The sequence below is a fragment of the Tachypleus tridentatus genome, chromosome 7, assembly GCF_004210375.1.
Source record: "Tachypleus tridentatus isolate NWPU-2018 chromosome 7, ASM421037v1, whole genome shotgun sequence".
In the NCBI taxonomy this organism is placed as follows: domain Eukaryota; kingdom Metazoa; phylum Arthropoda; class Merostomata; order Xiphosura; family Limulidae; genus Tachypleus; species Tachypleus tridentatus.
The window spans coordinates 119170484-119195793 of record NC_134831.1 but is presented as its reverse complement, the minus strand read 5'-3'; the positions used below and the strand labels follow the sequence as shown (position 1 = coordinate 119195793).

General features: G+C 33.1%; 1 protein-coding gene across 3 annotated transcripts in view; it reads right to left on the bottom strand.

The window, feature by feature from the left end:
* The window catches only part of Psa (puromycin-sensitive aminopeptidase), a 49094-nt gene extending 34774 nt beyond the window's left edge, over positions 1-14320 (bottom strand). Inside the window, exons 1-6 of one of the 3 annotated variants that reach the window (XM_076513770.1) lie at positions 14190-14320; positions 10318-10476; positions 8123-8207; positions 6845-7044; positions 5595-5702; positions 2054-2254 (exon numbers count right to left, since the gene is read on the bottom strand). In XM_076513770.1, the coding sequence (XP_076369885.1) occupies positions 2054-2254; positions 5595-5702; positions 6845-7044; positions 8123-8207; positions 10318-10452 (729 nt within the window). In that variant the 5' untranslated portion in view covers positions 10453-10476; positions 14190-14320. Of the gene's footprint in view, positions 1-2053; positions 2255-5594; positions 5703-6844; positions 7045-8122; positions 8208-10317; positions 10477-11149; positions 11356-14038 lie in introns of those variants that run through there. The other 2 variants (XM_076513773.1, XM_076513772.1) reach the window with 2 other exon arrangements.
* Between the last annotated feature and the right edge of the window lie 10990 nt (positions 14321-25310).

Genomic DNA, 25310 nt, shown 5'->3' with positions numbered 1-25310 from the left:
ACTTTGACTTTTTGCTTTAAAATTAATTACATAATGAAGTTTTATTCAATATCTATACAATATAAACTCACAGTTGGTAGGCTTAATATAGCAATATTTACTTAGGCTTACTTGAAAAACTTGAAGTAGAAAGTAAAGTTTAGTGGGAAACAGCCATAGTCACAGACACTAATCTTAATATGTAAGCTATGTTTGTGTTCATCATGTATTCACACTTCTGGTGATTCAACTAAAATTTTCGTTTTACTCTATTAAGAATTACTTGAAATCCCAGGTTAAAGACTTCAGTATGAATGTTCAAAACACAACTTAACCAAGTGCTTGTAGGGTAGTAACTCTCACTGTTAGTAACATCACAAGGTACAAAGACAAGTTGTACGAGGCTAGTTTGGTTCAACTTGGAAAGAGAGAGATGTCCAAGAAATAAAAATTCATAGAAATATTCATATAAACATTTTCATTGATAATGGGCTTATCTACATGTAGGATAGGACTAGCAGTTCAGTTTAATATTGATGTATAAAGACATTTTAAAAGTAAATACAGTGAAAGTCATATGAATGTAATTTGGTTCCCATTATTTAACATGACAATAGCACAATGTCCTGTGATTTAACTTTACAATATTGAAACGCTCATTAATGTCATCAAAGTGAACTTTATTCCTATGATTTAACTTGAAGACAGAAAAAATAAAATAAATTAAAATCAAACTCAGGGTCATACGCCTTAACTAAAACTGTAGTTAATAAATGATCTCAAATAATTTTCACAACACTAAACCATTAAGAAATGTTTAAAGAAAATATCTGTATTAAAAGTTTAACTCTTTATCAGTATTGTATAGGAGATAACAATGGGCATAAACATATCAGTTATATATTATGGGACTTCAGTTACACACTGCAATCCCACCATGCAATTTATTACATGCTGAACAAATTTCTTGTTAAAACGTCTCTGTAAAATTACCCCATTATTTCACCTAATTCCTTAGGTAATTTTATTTAATTATTTAGGATTAACAAACTGGGTTCAAAATCAAAACAGAAAATGGACATTTTAAGAAATTCTGACCTTAATCAGAAAGTACAAATACTAATACTAAACGTTTTAATGAAGCTATAAGAAAATAAAGAACTGAACATTAGAAAAAAATTATATATTAATTGTTATATTTAATGATTAAATAGAAAAGTATGTGATGGTGAGCAAAGTTCAGAAATATTAATAGTGAAGAGAGATTATGAAGTACTCACTTCTTTGGTTTGTTTTGGAATTTCACACAAAGCTACACGAGGGCCATCTGCATTAGCCATCCCAAATTTAGCAGTGTAAGACTAGAGGGAAGGCAGCTAGTCATCACCACCCACTGCCAACTCTTGGGCTACTCTTTTACCAACGAATAGTGGGATTGACCCTCACATTATAACACCCCATAGGCTGAAAGGGCGAGCATGTTTGGTGCAACAGGGATTCGAACCTGCAACCCTCAGATTACGAGCTGAACGCCTTAACCCACCTGGCCATGCTGGGCCTACTCACTACTTAGCCTTAGTATAATTTGTAGTAACATGTAACCAATATACTTGTTTTCATTTTTTCTATATTATTCAAACTGTATCAACAATGGGTCTCGTCAGTAAATCTTAATGACTAGAGTGCACCTGGTGGTCATGTATGGTATTTAAATTTCAACAAACAGCTCGTAAGTGCTAACAAAGTAAGAATGTGAGCTAATTCATGAATATAATTAAAATCTTCCAATTATTTCACATTAAAACTGAAACAGATATTTGATTGTGTAACTTGTGAAATTTCCTAACTGTTACTACCTTGAAGAAATTGAGAACAAATTCAATCTTTTTCGATAAATCAAACGCTCTTCACATTTCACAAGAAATTAATTTCTTGATTTAGAATGAGGCTGTATGAAACAAAAAAAGTCACAAAATTACACTCTTTATCCTCCTCACTGTTTATTTACATTGTTCACCCCTGGTGAACAAGAACTTGTAGACAAACAGTTGAGAAACAAGTGCTTAAAACTGACCTCTAAAGCAAATCTTCCCTGCTCCTGTTTCCCAACCGGTGTATACACTCGCACTTGCACTCCGTCACCAGACTGTTCTTCCACATAATCAAACTCACCCACCACTACAGCCACTAGATATGTAGACATAACTGGAGATGTTGCAAACTGTACTTCTTTCAGTTCAGGATTTGTGGCTATAGGTTTACAGCTAACAATGTTCTGTGGATAACAGTAGAGAGAATAATACAAATAAAGAGGTTTAAATGAAAACAATAAATTAGGGACTTAACCATGCTTTAATCAACAACATGGAATGTTGCAATAATTAATGGTTTTACTTATTTTTCAATTCCCTTGTTTAAACAGTTACCATTTTAAGACAAACTTTATGAATTATACTTTCCAAGTTTGTAAAATATGATTTATAAATTCCAAACTTCTACAATAAATATGTTTACCATTTTAGAGCAAAACCATATTGAGCTAACTGCAGTGTCCACCGTGGGAATTAAACCCTGAATTTTAGCATTGTAAGTACATAAACTTAGTGCTGCCCTCTAGGAGACATTTATTACAGAACAATACCTAATGAATATTTTAATTTTTACTCTATATTATTGTGTCATACATTAGTTAATATTATGGTACAAAACCAGGGGTGCTACAAGTTACTAACTTCTGATTTATAAAATATCAATAGATTCCAGTAATACTCTTACAAAGGATCCTCTTTTAAAATAAAATTCATATATATATATTAAAATAAAGTCAGAGTTTGATTACTAGAAAAGGCTCATTTTACAGAAAACATCCAACAAAAGGTGTTTCAAATTATTAAAAGCAAAAACTGATACAAAATCATAATTGAATAAAATATGATGAAATAATAATTTAATTACCAAAGATTAATAAAATTTCCACATACGATGCTCTTATCACTTTTAAATCTTAAAAAGTTAGTTGTTTAACATTTTATGGCACAAAGTAACCAGGCTATCTGTGCTAAACAACTGGTAAAAAATTGAAAGTAAAATTATTAAAATTTGTAAAATGGAATCATGTTTAACCAAAACAAAGTCTAATTTATGAATCAAAAACTTAAATAGCTTTAAAAAGGCCAATGACCTTCAAAAAACTAAAAACATTTGTGAGGTGGACAGCATTACCATTGCCAATGACTGTCCAGCATCAGAGGCAAACCTGTGGACAAAACATGTCTAAAATGGCACTATGGTCACATGGTTTGAGAATGATTTTTTTAAAGGCACAGAGAGATACATCTGCACTCCCACTGCAGCAGTAAAACAAAGTGCAGCAACATATATCTGAAATGGAGTAGTGGACAGTAACTTCCGAGCTAAGGAACAAGGCGTGTTGTGAATCATTTTCAAATGCTGTACCTCTTTTTCTCCACCCATCTGGGGCATGAATGAAAGTAAGGATGGGTGAGATCCACTACAAATGACACAATAAAGAACCATAATGTCTTTGAGTGACCTAACTGTTAACACTGGAAACATCCAAGAGGGTTGGTTTGGAATATATGGTTGTACCTTTAAATTTAGATAACCTACCTTAATGGTGGCAAGTGGATGTGGTGATGTAAATGTCAAAAATAGTACACTGGTTTGCATCATAATTCCATCTTTATGAGTGGAGAGATGCCTCACTCCAGAAATTCTCAGGGTGGAGAAACCAGTGAGGATCTATGACTTTGGGATGTTCTTCAAATCCCTCTCAACAATAATTCCTTCTGAAAAATTCAAAGTAACATGGGAAGTAACCTCAATTGGTATATCCCCAATAGTCTTTGAATGCAAGAGGAGTTCACTGTGTTTAGGAGTGGATGTTTCCATCCACATGTCACCAAAATGAAGCTTTTTGACTGACTTAAGAGAGCCAGCAAGCCCCTCTAGTTCCTTCTGAATAAAAACAACTGCAAATATTTGCCCTAAAGATTTGTCTGATAAAGAATGTAGTGTCAGAAAATGAGTTAAAGGTGTTGAAGAAGTTGAAGATTGCTGCTCAGAATCTTCAAAAAGTGGTCATTTACGTTTGCTCTGTTTTTTCACTGTTTATTTTCATTTGGGGGATCTATAATGAAGAAAGAACATTTTGGTGCCCACTAACCCCACCTACCATAGAGCCCTATGAGTGGACGCATTACAATGCCAAACAAGTATGATGCAGCAATGGCAGGGTTTTGTGACTACTATTCTCAAACACCAGCATCAGACACAATGTCCACAACATCTGTTGAGAACTTCCAACACTGGTACTTGGTTGATCCTAACCAAAGTGGACCAGCTGACTGACCATGGGGTCCACCCCAAGGCTGCCCATCTACAGGAATTCAAGATCAAAGTGGTGTTTGGGTTGGACCCCTCAACCACCAGGATCCTCTCCTGCCCTTCTCAGGTTGCCACACATGGCAAACATGCAAGAGGATCTCTATATCACAGAGGAGGTAAACTGAAAGAACAAACCCTTCTCTGGGAGGTCCCCTCACCAGTACAAAATTTCAAACTGAGGGGAACTTAAAAAGATTGAAGCAAAAATGACTTTAGGTTGTATTAATCCATTAAATATTTGAAGCAAAACCTGAAGCATTATAAATAATAATTATATTGTATGTATCCACTTTCAATGATCCATTATGAATAATATTTTGATGGCTCATTTGCTACTGAGCATTAAGTAGCCTTCATAACATACATTACCTAAAATCGACCAATTGATAAAATGTGTTATTACATAAAATATGAAAGAAATAATATATTATATTGCTTTGAACAGAGTAGTGTGTTTTATATATACATACATGATTGAGAAAAATTATTCAATATGCTAAGTAATTTCACTTAATATTCAGCAAAGCTGTTTGGATACTATTTGACTCTTTCAGTTGCTACCTAAGCCTATAAATCTCGCATGGGACTCCACATAAAACACTTACAATTGTTCAATCAGCTTTTTTCTTGGTATTGCACCAACACATTAAGCAAACTTGAGCCAGCAGTTTTCATTCCTGATGGTTCTTATTGTTCTCTGTTATTAAGCACAAAGCTCAACACAAAGAGCTATCTGAGCTCTTCTCACCACCACATGTACTGAAACCCAGTTTCTAGCAATACAAATCCACAGACATATCTGCTGTACCAATGGCTGAGTGGAGGTCATTCCTGGTGGACAAGGATGTGCTTGTAATTATTAGCATTCAGAGTACTATAAATTTCAGGTAGATTTCCAACAATACTGGATGATATGCAGCCCATAATTGCATTGGTCCTCATAAAGAGTTTGGACATTCTGCCTTGACCACTTGCAATATCAACTAGTTTTACATACCTTCTGTTGTCTCCATATATATCCTATTCAAACAAAATTTCACCATAATCTATCACAAGGAGTAACCTAAAACTTTGATCTCTTCATAATTTTCATGATTTATTTCTGTGCTGGGGGCCATAACTACATGAATTTATAACGTACAAAGATAAATGTTTGGTAAAACAATAATATATCTGATATCTACAAAACATTTTCCTTAAAAACTTACCATGTTTGAAAGAGTAACCAGATCTTTTGGAGATATGAGTGAAATATCAAAGGTTGCTTTCAAAGCAGGTTCATCCCAGCATGGAAACGCACGTCTAGCATCAGTTGGCTAAGTCGTATAGAATTACAGTAAAACAATTCATATGTCAGTATCTAAATATTGTTTAATACTCTGTACTTACAAACCTCTAACTTATGATCAGGTTATTCCTGTTAAAAATACAATTTTTCAATTAGATAACAGAATTACATGAACATTTTCATTTTGTAATAAGGATATTCATGATAATTTCTTGGGACTAAAAATGAAATATTATTACCAATGACTTCAACACCTACATAGAAATAAGATCACACGACAGATTTTCTAATTAACATGTTAATTAAATACACTGTTAATGTGTGTAAAAGTCTTGAATTCTATAAGGAAAAACAGTTTCTTCCTTCAAAATGTATTCTCATAGTTAAAATACTAAAAGATAACTAAGGATATATTATTATCCACAAATAACCCAAAAGAAAAGCTGAACATTTTTGCCAACCATGCTTTGATTCAAAACTGAATACTTTTTAAAAGATATTACAAACTTCAACCAACAAAATACAATGTAAGTCATTAGGAATTTTTTTTATTTTCTGAATTATGTTTATGATTTAAAAAAAGATGCAATTACACTGATGATTAGTTAATGTTATCATTATCCTAATTATTAAACTTTATAAAGAATTTTTTATCATGAATCATTTATACATATATCTTTCTAATGTAGATTAAAGTGTTTCCTATATTATGTTTCCTTACTTAGAGGTGAGAACTAATTCTTCTCAATTTTGTTACACATATAACTGAAAATTTAACTTAAACAGGAATATAACATGCTCGTTTGTAAATACAACTTCTATCATTTTTTCTTATTATACCAAGAAAATTGCAAATTATCATTCAAAAATGGTTGTCTTCCAATGAGGATAAGCCACACCTTATCCTGATATTAGTTTGTTTAATCTATTACCTAGTGATTTCTCTTACATTTGTTAGGTTAAAATAATTCACTAGTTTTGATTTACCTTATCCAGCTTGGCACGTATAGTAATTAAAATACAGAACAGCAAGTAAGAAAAATTAAATAACATTTTGATGATTTTTCAAAGATATTTAAAAATCACAATTTGTACTTCTGCAAATGATGTCAGCCTTTGTTCTTATCTTACATACAAGACTTAAATAAAACTTTTGTTAAACCTTCATACCTCAAACTGGGTCACTGCTGCATAACGTACTTCACCCTCAAGGGACATGTATTTGCTGCGGTAAAACCCTTTCATTTTTTCGTTAAGAACTCCAGAAAACTCCAAATACAATTCACCTTTACCAACAGTCAAAGGTTGACCAAAGGTCAGTATCAGTCTTTCATCGTCTTGAGATACTTCAATATTTGTGGCATTTTGTTCTTGATGAAAAAAAGAAATATACATTTTATAAAAATTAAAAGTGGAGGTTAGTTCATTGTTACAAATAAACAATATTTTCAGCTCCTTCATCCTTCTTGTGTTGAACTCTAAGATGGTGTCAGTCAATCTTTATCAAGAACAGGAAAATGTCCACAAATAATAAAATCATATTCAAACTCGTAAATACTGAGTTCATACAATATAGCCTTTAACCAATATCACTGAAGACTAAAATCATCCTGATGATGACCAACATAACATATGAGGGATAAATATGAAATTGTTATTTGTGCTGAATGATAATATCTAAAACCTATCTTCAGTAAAACAAGTACACCAATAACACATAAATCTTCTAAGCAGCAAATTAAAAAATTCAACAGTTATCCATTTGTAAATATTTCCTGGTAGGAAAAGGCAGTGCTAATATACTCCCCAAAAAAAAAAAAAGAGAGAAATAGAATAATAATGAAAACCTGAATATAAATGCCCATCGAACTTCAATCAGATTGTTTCATCTTATTTTCTACAAGCAAACATTTCTCACAGGATTATATTCACGAGTTTTTGTTTCATAATTTTTCCATTTTTCCTAATTTAAATTAAAATATAGATTAAGTTTAATTCAATTTTATTTGTCTGAAAACATATTATTTCAACAGCTTGAGGTTATTATCTCTGCCATATTATTAAGCAAGACAAACTTCCTAAACTGCTGTAAAATAGAAAGATGTTTAATTATACAATGATCATAAACTATGAAACTAATTCTGAGCTAGAATCACTAAAAGTCACATTAAATTGAAATTGAACACTACATTACTACTAAAATGTTTAATAAACACTAACATTTCGTTTCTCCTAGTTAATTTATATGCAGAAAATTTTAATAAGAGGCAATCTCTAATTTTATTCATATCAGAATAAAACTAAATGTGAAAAACTTCTTCATTATAACAACATTGATTATGTTTTTGTGACCATTTATTTCATCACACTTGTATATTCTCTCACACAACATACAAGTACAATCTTAGTTCAAACACTTAGTTCAAAGTACATTCAAGAAACACTCACCTAATCCACCTTCTCTAGTAAAGCATGCCAACTTCACTTGGAGTTCCAAAACATTTAAAACCACCACAGATGTTTCATTCTTTACCTTCATTAGAATGTTAAACATAACAAAATGTATTAAAGATCAGATAGTATTCATGCTCATACCTAAGTATTTTTGTAAGATATAATTTCTTCAGTTTTGTTAATTATTATCAACCTTACATTGTATTCTAATCTGCTGTCGGTACGTTGAGCTCTCTCAAGTTTAGATACACATAACGCTATTTCACATACGTTGTTACGATTAATTTTGGCATTATTTTCACAGTACTAAATTACTTTTAACTTAACCAACAATAAGTTGTAATATTTTTAAAAATATTTAAACAAACTTCCTGAATGCTACAGGTAACTGAGTTATATCATTTTCAATTTTTTTTTAATTAAAGATAAATTATTTAATATTTTTCTTGTTACATTATCAAAATCTCTATGCATAAATTCCTTTTAACAACTATAATTTTATATTTTATTATCCCTGTATACCATTAACATAAACATCATTTTTGAATGGTAATATTATTTGAATTATTTATAAATAATATTTCATGTTGTAATAAATATTTCAAAGAAAATATTTGAGATATAGTACACCTTTTAAAAAGTTTCATTTTTTATATTATTTTCTACTGAAACAACAGGTTTCTGTGTAGTTACGCAAGTCTCCTAAACAACAATTCTGTACCTCAGTGCTGAATTTATTAATGGTAAATAAAATATTCTTAATGACTGTACAACTAACAGTTTTTCAAATGATAGGTTTTAATTAACATAAATTTCATTTTTTTTCAAAACCTTAACCTACTGTATTCAGCTTAAATTTATATCAATTTTTAAATATTTTATTATATCCACACTTTCAATTTATGAACATCACAATTATTATTATTTATAAACACATTATTATGAAGTTCTTCATTTATAACTACTCCATTCTTTTCTTCAAAAAAAATACTTTTTGTTTAAGTTATATTGGTAGTTGTCACTTTTTTTAACATATATTAGTTTTAGGAAAATTATTAGATGGAAAATCTGCTTGAAACATATGGGCCAAATTTAATTGGGGAAAATATCATGTTGGTTACAGCAAAATGCTATCCATGTTTTTAAATTTACAGGTATTCTTCATGATCAATACACACAAACACACTGATAGACGGTGTATCCCCACCACAATGTGGGTCTGACTTCCACAGTCACCTCTAAAACCTAAGATACATTTTATATTATCTACATTAATTATCTCTACAATTTAATCAGCCTTTTACTTAGTGTAAAATCTTTCATTACCACAAGTCTACCACTATATCCAATGTAAGTTAGTTCAGTTCAGGGTATTCAATAAAAGCAACAAAAACATGATGAGCAAGCACGTTATTGTAGCCTCAAAATGACAGAACTGGAAAATTTACTGAACGAAATTAAAAATCTTGACTCTCTCCCAGTAAACTTTCACTCCATCAACATACATACATACTTCAAACATGAAATTATAAAATCAGCATTTATAAAATGTTACTTTTAGGTATGTAACTAGTGCCAAAACTATTATCAAAAGTGGAAAAAATTTAAAACTCAGAAAAAAGTAAAATGTTCCCATATTGTTCAGCTAAATTATTATCACTAGTTTTATCTTGTCTTTCCAAAAAATAGTGTGCTCACCTTGACATAAATCTGTATGAAAACATTTCTTCTTCAGAGAATGAAATCAAAGATGTGAAAATATTTTTAAAATGTTACACTATATGTCAGTGCCAATGTTTGATGCTTCCACTAATTTACTATTCAAATAAAATTTTCTAATAATTGTGTATCAAAATTTCCCTTACTAACAGAATATTTCATTATTGTCACATGTACTAGAATATCACAATCTTTTATGTTCCTCACTTTCTTGTTTAATTAACACAGTATTCCATTCAAACACCTCACAGTCATGTAACATTATATAACTACATATCTTTGCACTCTAGTCATCATCAGCTGTAAGAGACCATGCCATGCATCCCAGAATAGCAGTTGCAAATGTTTCAACCATTTAGATTCAAAGGAATATTCAAAGTTATGGGATGGAAGATATACAGCAGTAAATTTGGACTTCTTGATTTGAATACCATAATTACAGGTTAAAGAAATAATAATAATTTTTTCACCTCAACTTTGATGGTTTCATGACCTTCAAACACAAGTTTCTGCAAATCAGGTCTGAAACTGATGTTGTAGTGAACTGGAAGTACATTTACAGGCAGTCGTTCAAACGGTTTGGAAACGGAAGTAGAATCTGGCATGTTTCACTTGTCTCAACCCTGGGACTAAAACAGAAAAACATTATGAAAACTAACAGTTAATAAATAAAACTCAACTTGATTTTACTAGTTTCAGAATGAGGGTTTTTTTTCACTAATTGTCCACAACTTTTAAATTAGATTATCACTGATAAGGTTATTCACAAGAGGATTATTAGCACACTGGATACATAGAAATTACTGGAAAGGATAAGTGGAAAGAGAAAACAGAGTTGCACTAGAAATGTGACAAAAAGTAATAAATTAGTATTACATCAATTAATGTAACTAGTGGAGTACATTTGACAGTCTTGTGTGTGTAGAGGGGAGATACCTCTTTATTCATTATGAAACTGATCTGGGGTACTCAATACATACACATTTACACCTTTCTGATAATTCTAAGATGCTGATAAGGGTTTATCTTATTGGATATATTTTACTCAATGAAAAAAAGATTATGTGGCATAACTGACTAGGAAAGGACATTGAAAAGTAGTTTAATATTCAGAAGTGTAAATTTATGCACTTAGAGAATGAGAACAGAAAAGAAACTTGAAGCACACCTTAGAAAACAAAGATCAGTGGAAATTCAACAGGATGTAAATACAATTATTCATAAGTTGTATATACAAGTATAAGGTAAAGCACTGGGGTAATCAAAATTTGGGTTACATATTTAATAGAAACTGGAACTCACTGCACAGCCTTTATGAAGAAAGTGTTTGCCACTATGATGATCCAGTCATTCTGAACATCAAAGCAATGCTTGTTTCTCGTTGTCTATCTAATTTGGTTTTAAGTTGCAGGAACACTGATTACGAGTCAATGGGAAGGTCTCTACCTATACAGCCCATTAAATTAAACCCAAAATACTGTGTACAGTTTGGCTTCTTTATCTATAAGAACATATAATTGCCAGTTTGGATTCCAGGGACCAAAGTTATTTCGTGGGTGTAAGCTATCTTACTGAAGGTTATACGTTTATCCACATAACTGATAAGTGTTATCTGATTTCATTGTGTTATATCCTGAAAATAATAGAATAAGATTTGGAAAAAAACAAAATGAGGCTCCCTCTACAACAAACTTGTTTTTCAAACAGGGTGATAAACGGTCACTGGTAATATTGGAAATCAACATTTTCCTGGAGTTCAGGGAACACAGCTGATGAATTCTTAAAATATGCAAGATGGTGGGAAGCTTTGAAAGCCTTGAAAGACAAATGGACCCTTGTTGTATATGCATGTTATATTAACAGTTCTAAAATCTGTTTATACAAATACAATAATTAAGGATCAGGAAGGTTACTGATTTTTTTTCCTAATCATACGATATAGATTAAAAACAATCTTTCTCTGACTAGGAATAGTGCTCAAGACCACTATTATGTTGAGACAGACTGATTACCAAGTGACCGTCACTTTTAAAGCTACTCAATGTCACAAACAGACCTGGAGTACAAAAAAGTACAAATATCTGACACTGTTACTTTTAGAATGTCGAGAGTTTTGTATGGCTTTGTGTATTCATCTGTACTTTGGGGGGGGGGGTGCCATCCCATTTTGGAAAATTTATTTTATTTCTTGTAATAACAAAAATAATTCATCATTGGAATTTTTATTTTCTGAGAACAAGCCTAAATCTTGATTTCTGCTGCTTAGTCTGTTATTAATGTTATTACTCTAAACAGTTAACTTCATATTTCTTACCCTTACCTTCTACCATTAAGACATTTCATTCAAATATACTTGACACAATTTCAAATGCTTCAATCAAGTCTCTCTTAATTCTTACACATCCAATAAAAAACAGACCCAAAACTCTCAAATTTGAACTTGTTACTTAAATGACTTAAAACAAACTATTCTAATACAACAGATTGTTGCTGTACTCTTTCTACAACACTGATATTCTTGTAAAATGAAGACAATTGCAAAATTTCCTAAAATACTCTGTACAAGGCCCTATCAGTTTTGTATAATGTTAAAAGAAACTTATTTTTTAATAAAAGTGACAAACAATAGCTTACAGGCATAATGATGTGATTTATTTTTGATGGAACATACTACATATTTTGACAGAACACTATCTTTGTTGTTTGTCTTTTTCTTCCGAAGACAGACCAGTATGTTTCCTCAAAAATAAATCACATTATGATGCTTATATATCACTGTTTATTAGCTTATTTATTAGCATAATGTGGTGTCATACTCAAGTTGACTTCTTGTTCTTAAAATACAAAATTCCCTTGACTTAAAACCTGATTCAGACTTTTAAAACTGTTAATGGCTTATATTGGTAGTAATAGCTTCAAGTATAAAACTAAAAAGCCATATCTTGATTTCTTTAAAAGAAAGGCCACTAATAACATTATTTTTAGTTGCAGTACTAAATAAGTAACTAATTATATACATATAGTTAGCTCTATTAATTTAACATTTCCAAAAACTTATGAGCCACATACACCAATTACATCGTATCATCATATTCATATGGATTTGACAGCTACGTTTGACGTTTGATTGGAAATCTTATTCTTAGACTCCAGTAGTTTAATTATTTTACTGTTGTAGGTTAAACGGTTGGTCCAAATGAACTTATATTTTTAGAGACTTGATACAACCCAGACCAATCATTTAATCAACTCCAGTCACCTAAACCCTTTCACTGTAGCTCAAATGTATATTTCCCAGTACACTGAAAGATAACATGTTCCAGCCTCATTGAAAAGGCAAAAACCACACGAAATGCTTTCTCTTACACATACAAAACATTGTTGTGAAAACATATTTTATATTTCTATACCTTATAAAAATGTTGCCAAACACAAAAGTGTCCAGACTGGCAACTTTGATCACACTGTAAACCACACCAAATGCTTTTCCGACTTCTGTCCACAAAAACAACATAAAATTGTGCACCTTTTGTGTGGATCTTGAAACATTTTTAATTATTAAAAAAATGGAAAAAATATAGACAAATAATTATTTTTTCCTTTGTAAACGTAAAGAAATGAGTAATGATGCGAAATAGACTGGGAGAGAAACAGACACATTTTAGCACCCTGTTCGGTCAAATTTGTGTTGGTCACACAATAATTATGAAGAAACAATGAGATACGTTAATAACTTTTCAATTTGTGCATATTGGAGAAAGAATAATGATGCGAGATAGATTAGACGAACAGATACATTTTAGCACCCTGTCCAGAAACTTTTGTTAGTCTGGTAATATATTTATAAAAAAGAACTCATATTTGTTATAAAGTATAATGGAGAAAAATTTATAATTTTTAAACTCTATCGGAGTTATTTCAGTCGTCCGTCCGGCAACATTTTCTTTGGTTTAGTTTTCACCCATTCCCCATTTAATAATTTTTGGCACGCGAATTTCGTTACTCATTTATGTGCTACTACTAGTTACTTTGTTGTATACATAAACTTTTGTTGTTGTTGTTTAATTGCCTTATTATTCAATTTAACTTTCAAAATAGCGTTACGTATAAACAGAAAATACACAAATTTGTAAACTGTTCCCCATGTATAATCAATATAAATTATAGAGTTAGGCCTAAAGTTGCATTTACCTGACCGATTGTTTGAACTTAAGAATCGTAGAAAAGAAAGTAAACCTTACTTTTTCTATAAATATTAATTTATTACTTAAATACTGTATTTCAAGTCTTTTTACCTAATACATTTCTATAAAAGTACACTAAAAGTTTAATTCCAACTTACTTAGAACCTAATTACACAAGTGCACTTAGCCGGTAAAGAAAACGGTGGAATTGTTTCAGAGATGGTATGATATGTAATAATCACACAACAATGCTACGCTCACACACGACAAAGCGTTCTGTTTATTGTACGTAAAAGATGAATTATTTTTAATTCTTAGTTTATATCTGGATAAGTAATTTTCTTTGATCAGAAAGTATTTAACAAATAAACACAACATAATTTCAAGTTATTCTTCAGCACCACTTAAATGGAGTTTTGAACATGAAATCTTACACTGTAAAATTAGGAACGGCTAACACAAATAGCCATTGAGTAGCTTTAGGCGAAATTCAAAAACAAACAAACAAGCATTCTTGAAATCCTGTATTTAAAGAAGTGCTGTCGCAATAGATATACTACGTTTTGCGGTTTCTGCAAGTGAGAACACAATTTTATTTGTGTCAGAGCAATAGAAGTAAGCAAAAGAAAGTTTGGTTTCTTTTGTATCTCGCGCAAAGCTACTCGAGGGCTATCTGCGCTAGCCGTCCCTAATTTAGCAGTGTAAGACAAGAGGGAAGGCAGCTAGTCATCACCGCCAATTCTTGGGCTACTCCTTTACCTACGAATAGGGGAACTGACCGCCACATTATAACGTCCCCACGGCTGAAGGGGCGAGCATGCTTGGTATGACGGGGATTCGAACCTGCGACCCTCAAATTATGAGTCGAGCGCCTTAACCACCTGGCCATGCTGAGCCAGCAAAAGAAAGTGCTGGAAAACAAAGAAGCAAAAAGGTTTAGACCCTGACAAACGTTAACTTTGGACTTTTTATTTGATTTATCGGTCTTTCATTAACTAGTTTTACAGTCTTTGCTAAACCCACAAGTACTTTTTGTAATTGTGCAGTTAGGTCTATCTAAGTATACGTTATTCAGATTGCTTGTTTTAGTAAAGTGCTACATGTTGCATTATTTGCGCTTTAACGTTGAAAATCTCTTATTTCGCCTCTGACCCACCGAGAGAGTAATCATGTTTACCAATGATATAAATTTGACTTCTGCCTTCGCTACAATTGTGCATTGTAATGCAGCACAGACATTGTTCGGAAAATATTCATCTTTTTGACGATTACTGTGGCCTCTCTACTTTTCGACGGTTATGAGGTCATTCATGAACAAATGGCTGAAGAGACAGTTGAGTATCTGTGACTACACGGGGGAAGATGGGGAGAGAATGTATAAAATGTTTTGTACTTTTAGTGTTGTTAATTTTACCAACACAATCTTGAAACTTTGTTACATGCATTTTAAGGATCAAATTTGAGTATTTACTTTAGCCACAAGTAATTCTTAATGGGTACACGTTTCGCCACTTCCTTACAAAATGTCAAACGAATTTGTTTTACTGCTTTCTCTTTGTATGGCCAAAAACAAGAATATCTTGTTTGTGAAATCTCAGTGCTTCAAAAATCTGCAGTACCGTACGCAATGGTAAGATAGATATGTTTAAACTAGTATCCATTTTGTCCCATGGTGAACAATTCAGGTTGGTATTTAGTTACTGTGGTATAACGTGGTTGTGTTCGCGTGGAACATTTGTTGGACATTTGGCTTCAAACAAATGTGAAACTGTTTAACACGAGTGAATTAACTGTATTTCAGGAGTGTAGAAATGTGATAATGGTTAATTCTGTCCAAATGTGTAACGCCAAGAAGTCCACTTCAGCTGTCAGTAATGAGGTTAACTCTTAAGAACGAAATAGGTAAAGAACAAGTGAGTGAGAATCCATTTAGTCAGGAAGTTCTGGAACTAGTAATAAACGCTGTTATTGAAGAGAAAGAAGCTATCAAACAGACCTCAACTTCTTGAAGATATCACGAATAATGCAACCATAACTCGGTGAGGTGATAAACGTTTTAATGAAAAATAGCTAATACGTCAGAGCACTCCAGTGAAGAGTCGAAAGTGTCAGCCGACAAGTTTGTTTTGTTTGTTTGTTTGTTTTGGAATTTCGCATAAAGCTACTCGAGGGCTATCTGTGCTAGCCGTTCCTAATTTAGCAGTGTAAGACTAGAGGGAAGGCAGCTAGTCATCACCACCCACCGCCAACTCTTGGGCTACTCTTTTACCAACGAAAAGTGGGATTGATTGTCACATTATAACGCCCCCACGGCTGGGAGGACGAGCATGTTTGGCGAGATTCGGGCGCGAACCCACGACCCTCAGATTACGAAGCGCACGCCTTAACGCGCTAGGCCATGCCAGGCCTCAGCCGACAAGAGATTGAAACACAGAATATCCAGTTTTTGGTTAATTGTGAGAAAAGTACAACTCGTATGTTTGAAGAACTGCCATTTTTCACAGTGTTCGAAGAATACAGTGTTTTAAAGTGACGCTTTTCTTTAGTAAAACTACATACAGAACCACCAGGGGTTTTGAAAGTATTCTGTAATGAAGACGCAATTTGGCCATATATGCTTAACATCTGCTTTTTAAGTTACAAATACCCGTGTTTCATTTTCTGTCCAACAACTGATACATGGGCGTCTCAAGTGGTCGGAGGATGAAATGGACTGCTGCTGACCAACCTATTCGCCATCTATGTTTTTTAATTCAGTGACGTAGGAAGCAGAATGGACATGCACATACCTTTCAGTTTATCCCAGTAAGATACATAACATTAGGAAAAGAAGGAAAATGCACAAAAGTTATTCCAGAACCCAAGAAACTTACAGGACCCTAAGGCGAGTTTCAGAAACTTTCGTAATGCGTGTGCCTTTGACATATATTCTTTCGCTCCTTTTGGGCAAATAAACCTTGCCCACTCTCCCTTCAAATACACACAAACTCATGCAAACGGTTTTAATTTGTCTCCAACAGTCCGGTGATTATTTATGTTTTCAAAGATTCTGAAGTAATGGGAAAGTATATTGCAAAATCAGCGAACTAAAATAACTAAATCAAAGTTCATTTTGCGTTTTATTCACTTTTTCCGCTACTAAAAGTGCTTTTATAAACTAAAAGTGTGATACTAGAGTTTTATGTTAGATAGCCAGTGGTGAATTCTTAACTCTTATTTTGTCTGTAGTAATACCTATTCGCAGAGCAAATATTTGTGATTGGCAGTAATTACTGGAGAGTGCCAATAAATTATAAAAACACAGCAAATGAAAAAAAAAGTTGCTTTATTTCATACTGAGACTATAGAACAACAAATGAATTCCAGTGATTTACATTTAAAAATAAGTTTCTTATTATTACAGTTTCTCTAAATTCACTCAAACATCAGTAACACAAGACACATTTCTTTGAATAGAAACATTGGCATTGTATGGTCACATTAATCCTCCAAAGATTAAGCACTGTTAAACCAAGCATTATTCTTCTAATTAAACTCGATCATTATAAACTGAAGTTTTGCTTCGTTTCGGCCTCCCGCTAGTACAGCGGTATGTCTCCGGATTTACAGCGCTAAAATCAGGGTTTCGATTCCCCTCAGTAGGCTCAACAGATAGCTTATGTGGCTTTGTTTTAAGAAAACACACTTTTTCGTTTGGTTCACGTATCTTTTTCTTACGTTAACGAGTGTTGTAATAGCTTCTCTATACTCACCGTTTTGTTATACCACAGTACACCCTTGTGCAAATTAATTGAAACAAGACGGGAAAATTACTATTTTTTTCAATTTTTTGCGTTTTATTTCTGAGAATCCAAAAATTACTCACAAATTAATACATAGTATGAACGCCTTTATTTTTCAGAAGATTATTAATCCGCTTTGGCTTCGAGACCACGAGTTGACTGCAATTGTTACTAATTTTTAAATCGCGGCAAACCTCAATTCTGATCTCAATTAGCTGATCTTTCGTAGTACAGTGTTTTTCCCCGAAATCTTTCTTTGCAAATCGCCCAAAGATTTTCAATAGGATTTAAGTCCGTAAGAGAGTTTCCAGGTCAGTCCAGCACCTTTATTCGCGTTGTAGTCATAAAATTTTTCACAAGTTTCGATGTGTGGCACGGAGCCAGATCTTGCTGAAAAATGCAAGATCCATCTAGAAATCTTTTTCAATTCTGGAATAACGCTTCTCTGCAAAATTTCAATGTACTGTGGTCCTCGCATCATACCTTCTACGATATGTAAGCCTCCGACGCCACAGTAGCTGAAAAAGCCCCTAAACATCTTCAAGAGATGTTTTATGAACTGATTGATGCGAGATTCTCGAAGTTTTTCACCTGGAGATCTTCGAACATGCAGACTTCTTTGACCCTGTATGAAGAAATGAGTCTCATCACTGAATAACATCTTCCTCCATTGTTATAGCGTCCAATTTTTGTATTTCAGACCCTATTGATACCGTTTTTTCTTCATTGAGTTGGTAAGAAGTTATTTTTTGACTGGTCTCCTTGCCCTTTTAACGCATTTTCGAATGACATAATATTCCACAAAATTTCGTCATATATACCAAAAATAGATCGACCGTACTGCAAAACACAGCTAATGACGCCATCTGTGTGAAAAAATGACTATTAAAGGAAATCAGCGGGTCCAGCGAGCCTACACCGGCCGCCATGCAGAAAATATTGTAAATTCACCATTTGTTTCAATTAATTTGCGCGAGGGTGTATTTAGAGATTAGCATAAAGTAACAAATATACACAGTAAAAATGAGAGAGTAATGAATTTTTACGTAAATACAAGTTTTACTAATAAAGCTTAGCAATTTGGGACTGTGGACATAAGAATGACATTTAAATCTCACGAGTCGGTCAGATAAGAGCATGTTATGGGTGTCGTCACAAGAGAAATTGATGGTGTACTGTTTGTGAAGCTGAGTTAATACCAATGTAGATTGCAATCAATAGAACACAAAACAAGTTTTCTTCATATCAGCTATATATACTGACGTTTCGTTTGATATTTTTGTTTTTTAAACGCGTTGAACTATAACAGGAATTACGTTTACGTTTTATATAAATTTCATACAACCAACACTTTTAACCATGTTAAGGTTAATACAGTAAGTGAAAAAGACATCGAAAGTAAGTTAACAGAAATTTTTACAAATAACGTAATGGACAGGCATTAAAAAATATATATATATAGTTGACGTATCACAAAAAATCTAAGTAGTAAATAAGAAATTTTAAAAAACAATTAGATGTATATAAAATCAAGACGCTAAACGACAAAGTGACGAATTTATTATCATATATTTTATTTTACTATTAATATTTGTTTAAGTTTAATCCACATATAGAAATGTACATAACTTATAATGTTAAATCTGTATTGCGAAATTTCCGCCTATTCACTAAAGTTTACAATATTCTCGAGCTTCAAAATCAACAATATATGTGTGTATACGTAAACACTAGTGTATCGTCTACATTGTTGTGCATGCTGAAATTTCTAGAAATTCTTCTCACGTCTATAAATATAGCTCACGTGACGTGGGAAAAGACAGCACATATCACTGGTTTGTTGTAGTGATTAAAGGTTAGAAATCGTGAATTTCAGATATTTGACCAGGAACGTCTATAAATTTCAAACATTACAAATCATTTAACATCAACAGATTCACTTCAAACATCACTATTTTTACGAAGACATTATATAACTTCAGCGGTGATAAACTTGACGTGTGATCAACGAAGAATGCAGGGCTAACTATTTCTCTATTAAGTGAATTTTATTCACATCAACTCAAGATGAATTTGCTCGTCGAAAACGCTCGATAAGATATCCAGTTCCAAACCAGATATACTCAACACTGTTTGTTAGCTTGTAATACTTTTGTTGTTGTTTTTATAGCTTCGTGTAAAGCTACACGAGGACTATCTGCGCTAACACCTTTGTACATAGATTATTATTTGTAATAACCGTTAGAGTAAATTGTGTAATTGTTTGTATATTAAAATACATTTATATTACAAAAGAAAACTGCGTGTATCAGTCTGGTTCGTAAGTATCATAAATTAGATACATATAAAAATTTATTTAACTTCTAAATCTAAATTACAATTTCACTCATTTTTAGGCTATTCAACATTGTAATACTTAACACAAAGTACAAGCGTGTGAGTGAAATACAAGTATAATTTTTCTGATACTAAATGTAAGTAGAAACAAAATCTTAAAATATCTGTTCATTAAAATCACCTTTTGGCACGTTATTGATGGCAGCCAGTTTTACAATGATGTCATATAACTGGTATGAAATGTCAGTGCCATATGTACGTCATAGCTACTTCACTTATTATTCAGCAGTCTATGTGTCCCACTCGTGTCTTGTAGATTAGAGTTGTGTAATAATATTAAATACAAACCCTTCTAATTTTTTAATATTAAAGTGTTGCTTGAGAGTATCTCATACCAATCTAAGTTCTTTGGATCAGAGACTTGCTCAAGAGTATACCATATCAACCTCTCTGAGTTCTTTGGTAGTTTCTTCCATTAAAGTTAGGTTTCAAGATTTCACTATTATTAATATCCTTATGAATTTCCACAGTCCCTCCTTAATGAGTTTTGATCTTAATGACCAGTTTTAAAAGACAAGTTAATTTCATTGAACTCCAAAGTTTACGCTCTAGATGATTCTTCTATAGCCTTCTAATAGTGACTTTGGAACACAGCACAAATGATTTCAAATGTTTATATTTCACGGTGAAGACCACGTGGTATCTCTCACCTGACTTAGTCAGAGACATTTCCTTTGGTGTTATTTTGACTGATCGTTGGCTGTAGAAAATTCTTCCGCAGGAAAACAACAACAATAACTGATCATTCCTATGTTAAACCAGTGTTGTTACTTTTGTGATCGGGATGGCCTTTAACAATATATTGTAGTCTGGGATAAACAGACCCGATAAGATGTGGGTACATTACACGAATATTTATTTAACACCATATGAGAGTCGAATGCTGAAGAGGTACAAGTGCTTCTTGTTGTCCTTTGATCTGGGAAACAAGTCATATTTTTTCTGCTAGTTGCTAGTTTTGCAGTTTTTAAAAGTCTCTACTGAAGCAAGTGTTGAAATAACATTTGCAAGACTATTATAAAGGCTTACATATGACCAGCGCCTTGTAAGCCTTGTTAGCAACTGGAAAATAATATTTTTAGTCTTCACGTCATTAGAACAGTCTACGTCTACTTACTAACTTTGGTGTCCAGTGTGTTACATTCCTTGTTCACTGTCTCTAAAGAAATATCTTAGAAGACAGAATCTTAGTTACTATTGCGATTACGTCGGTTACAGAGTTTTACTTCCAGTTATGCAAAAAAAAAGTTTTGATCATAAATGAACTGCCTTCAACTTTTCACTTTTGCCTCAATATCTTTTTTTTCTCCTTCTGATTTTCTAGTACTTAGATGTGGTATGCTTCCTGACACAATACTCTGTACAAAGAAACATGATCACTCTTTCAGCCGTGGAGCGTTATAATGTTCAACCAATCTCACTTTTCATTGGTAAAAAAGTAGTCCAAGAGCTGGCGGTGGGCAGTGAAGACTTGCTGCCTTCTCTTTAGTCTTATACTTTCAAATTAGAGACGGGCAGCGCAGATAGTCCTCGTGTAGCTTTGCGTGAAATTCAAACAAACAACAACAACCCTGCCACAGTGATCCGACTTAACACAGATGTTAAATGATTTTGAAGACTCAACTTCTGGACATTGGTAAGTTCAGCCTCCTGTAGTCTTGTGTGAGAACGTTAATTGGTGGCGTTTCGTTACACTTTCAGGATACAATGATCCATTTGTTGAAAATAAATCATTAATACCACAAAATGAGCAGGTTGAACACCAAGTAATAAGTCACTTATGACAGTAAATGAAAAATACAGTTTGAACATAACATAATTTTGTAATTGGTTCTGTTAACGAAGGAAAATTAAATTATCTTAAGTGTACATCAACTTCTTAAAGCTGAACTTTCAATGATTTTATGCTGGTATATAGTTTGATTATAAATCCAAGTTAACAGCGGTAAAGCTACGGACTTTCAATGCTAAAATCAGGGGTTTGATTCCCCTAAGTGGGCTCAGCAGATAGCCCAATGTGGCTTTGCTATAAGAAGAACACACACATTTAAGTCATTGTAATTTTGATACAAATTTAAAAAAAGCTCTGTTGATGACTGAAATATAATTATAAATATACGTTTAATTATATATTTGATGTCATCACCATAAAACAGCGTTTCTACTTCTATAACGTTAACTTTACTATTAGGCCCGGCATGGTCAGGTGGGTTAAGGTGTTCGACTCGTGGGGTCGAATCCCCATTGCACCAAATATGCTCGCTCTTTCAGCCGTGGGGGCGTTGTAATGTTACGGTAAATCCCATTATTCGTTGGTAAAAAAGTAGCCAATAATTGGTGGTTGGTGGTGATGAGTAGCTGCCTTCCCTCTTGTCTGCACTATTTATACTGACTCGCTTAGTTCTCTACTGGCCCTGGAATCGCTTCACGTTGGTTCACACCCTGTTCTCGCTGATATTTAAAACCGACTGGCCCATTTATCATTGACATTTACTTCTATCCAGTTTCTCTGGATACCAGGCCACGTTGGTATTCGCGGGAACGAGCTTGCAGACATGGTAGCTAAGTCTATCTGCTCTGGTACTATCACCACTGTGCCTGTTCCGTACATGGACTATGGTCGTGTATTCAAGGCTCGGCTCAGTGCCAGTTGGCAGTCGACTTGGAGTGAGCAATGCGAAAACAAGCTTTTCCAAATAAAACCCTGTATTGGACTTTGGCCATCTTGCTTCCGTAAGGTTCGGAAGGGGGAAGTTGTTCTAACTAGACTACACATTGGTCACAGTTTTTTAACTCATCGTTTTCTTTTATCTGGAACTGATGCACCAGTGTGTAGTCTGTGTAACACTTAAATCACTATCAGCCACATTTTACTTTCTTGCCATCGTTACAATTCTCAACGACGGCAATATTTTAAACATGTTCTGTCCCAGGGTTTGTCTGTAACATTGGACAGTGTTATTTATTGGTGATGGTGACACTGTCCACCTTGATATAGCTTTTAGTTTTTTAATGGTCATTAATCTTTTTAATGTCATTTAAGTGTTTTATATTTCTTCATTAAACTTTTTTATTGTGGTTCCCTTTTAAGAGTCGCAATCTCTCTAGTTCGATTTAAAACTAGAAAATGGCCATGACATTAAATAACTCGATACCAGGACTGGAAAGGCCAACTTCAGGTGACTAACGCTGCTGTTTGAACTACCCGTTAGTCGTCCTGGCGAGTTGTTTTTACAATTTTGCTGCATGTCTTTTGAAACACTTTTATTACTTTACCCTTTGATAATGGCCATAATGACACATAACCCGGAACCAGGACTGGAAAGACCAACTTCAGGTGACTGACGGTGGTTCTTGTACGTACCTGTTAGTCTTCCTGGTGGGTTATGATAATTACCATTATGCTGCAGAAAGTCCTCTATAACTTCTCTTTCTGTGGTTTTTCTCTTAACATTGTAGACTAGATGTCAACATTGGTTTTATGCTATTTATGTTTTTCAATGCTGTTTTGTTTTACCTTCATTTCCTTTTATGTAGTTTACTACATTTAATTTTATCTTTTTACCTGACGTTTGGTACAGATAGCCTAGCTGCTTTGTGCTATAAAACACTAAGTCAACCAACCAACCCTTTGAACCGACCTGCCTTGCCCTCACCGCCAGAAGACCTGTGCAGCAAGAATTGGCTTCATTAGCCATCTCCGGACCCATGTATGAACTTGTATCATCCTCGACTTTGAGGGATCGCCAAGACGATATTATTTTATTTCAAATCGATACCAATAAATGTTAATAATAAATATTATGTGTAGAGGGTTGGAATAATTATAACATTTATAATCCAAATTTTATTCAGAAAAACTGGTTTGTCCCAGAACAATAAATTTCGGAGTTGTTTTATTTTAAACTAGTTCTCTCACAAATATATTTATTTATTTACACATAATTAATTGAATATAATGAATAAGATAAGAGTAATTGATTTATCTTTTATATACTTCATTTGTATGTTTCAGTCTAAAGCTACGTAACGAATTATATGCGCCCTGCCCACTGAGGGAATCAAACCTCGTATTCTACCGTTGTAAGTCCATAAATTTACTGCTGACCTACCGAAATTCAAAACAAACCAAACTAACAATGAAATAATTTCAACAACAATAAGAAGATTTATTAAAATAGTGATTTTTATCACTTTTAGTTTAATTGATTTTATTCAACTACTTGAAATCTTGAAGTTACCCGTTTTAAATCCCCAAAACTATCTTTTTAATTACTCCTAAAAATATACGTCGTGTTTTAGAAAATTCCATTAAAATTATTAACAATTTTTTACGATCGCATTTGCCTCGCAATGATACTCCCCAGTGTCTCAACCGTAAGGTTTGATACTCTAAGAATCTGGTTTCGATACCCGTGCAGGGCGCAGCACAGATAACCTATTACGTGGCTTTGTGATGAAAAACAGACCTCGCAATAAATTACAATTGAGAGATAATGATTTTTATGCACTTCCTTCAAAAGCGTTTGAAATAAATTCTTCTGTTTGAAAATGTACTGACATTATGGTGGTAAATGTGAAAACAATTATAAATAATGTCTGTAGTATCAATAAGTAGAAAAACTCCTACATATGATGTTTCTACAAAATTATTAGTGCATACGTCCTTCTCTGGTACCGCAGTAAGTCTTCAGATTTACAAGACTAAAATCAGGGATTCGATTCCCCTCGGTGGACACAGTAGATAACCTAATTTGATTTTGGTATCAGGAAACAAATACATAAAATTTCCTTTGTCTACTTAGGCCTATTTGTTAAACAGTTTTAAAGTGAGTAATACATTCTTTTTTCCTTTGTTTATCGTTTAAACTAGATGTTTATAAACAACGTCTCACATTAATATAAAATTGTTCGTTGTCAAAGCATAAAGTTTAAGAATGAACTTATGTTCTGTGCCCATTGTAATAATTGAGCATTGTTTTTTTTGTGACTCGCAATCTGCAGACCGCGGGTTGAGTCCACCTCTTACCAAACATGCTCGTCCTTTCAGCCGTAGGGACGTTATAATGTTACATTCAATCCTATTATTCGTTGCTGAAA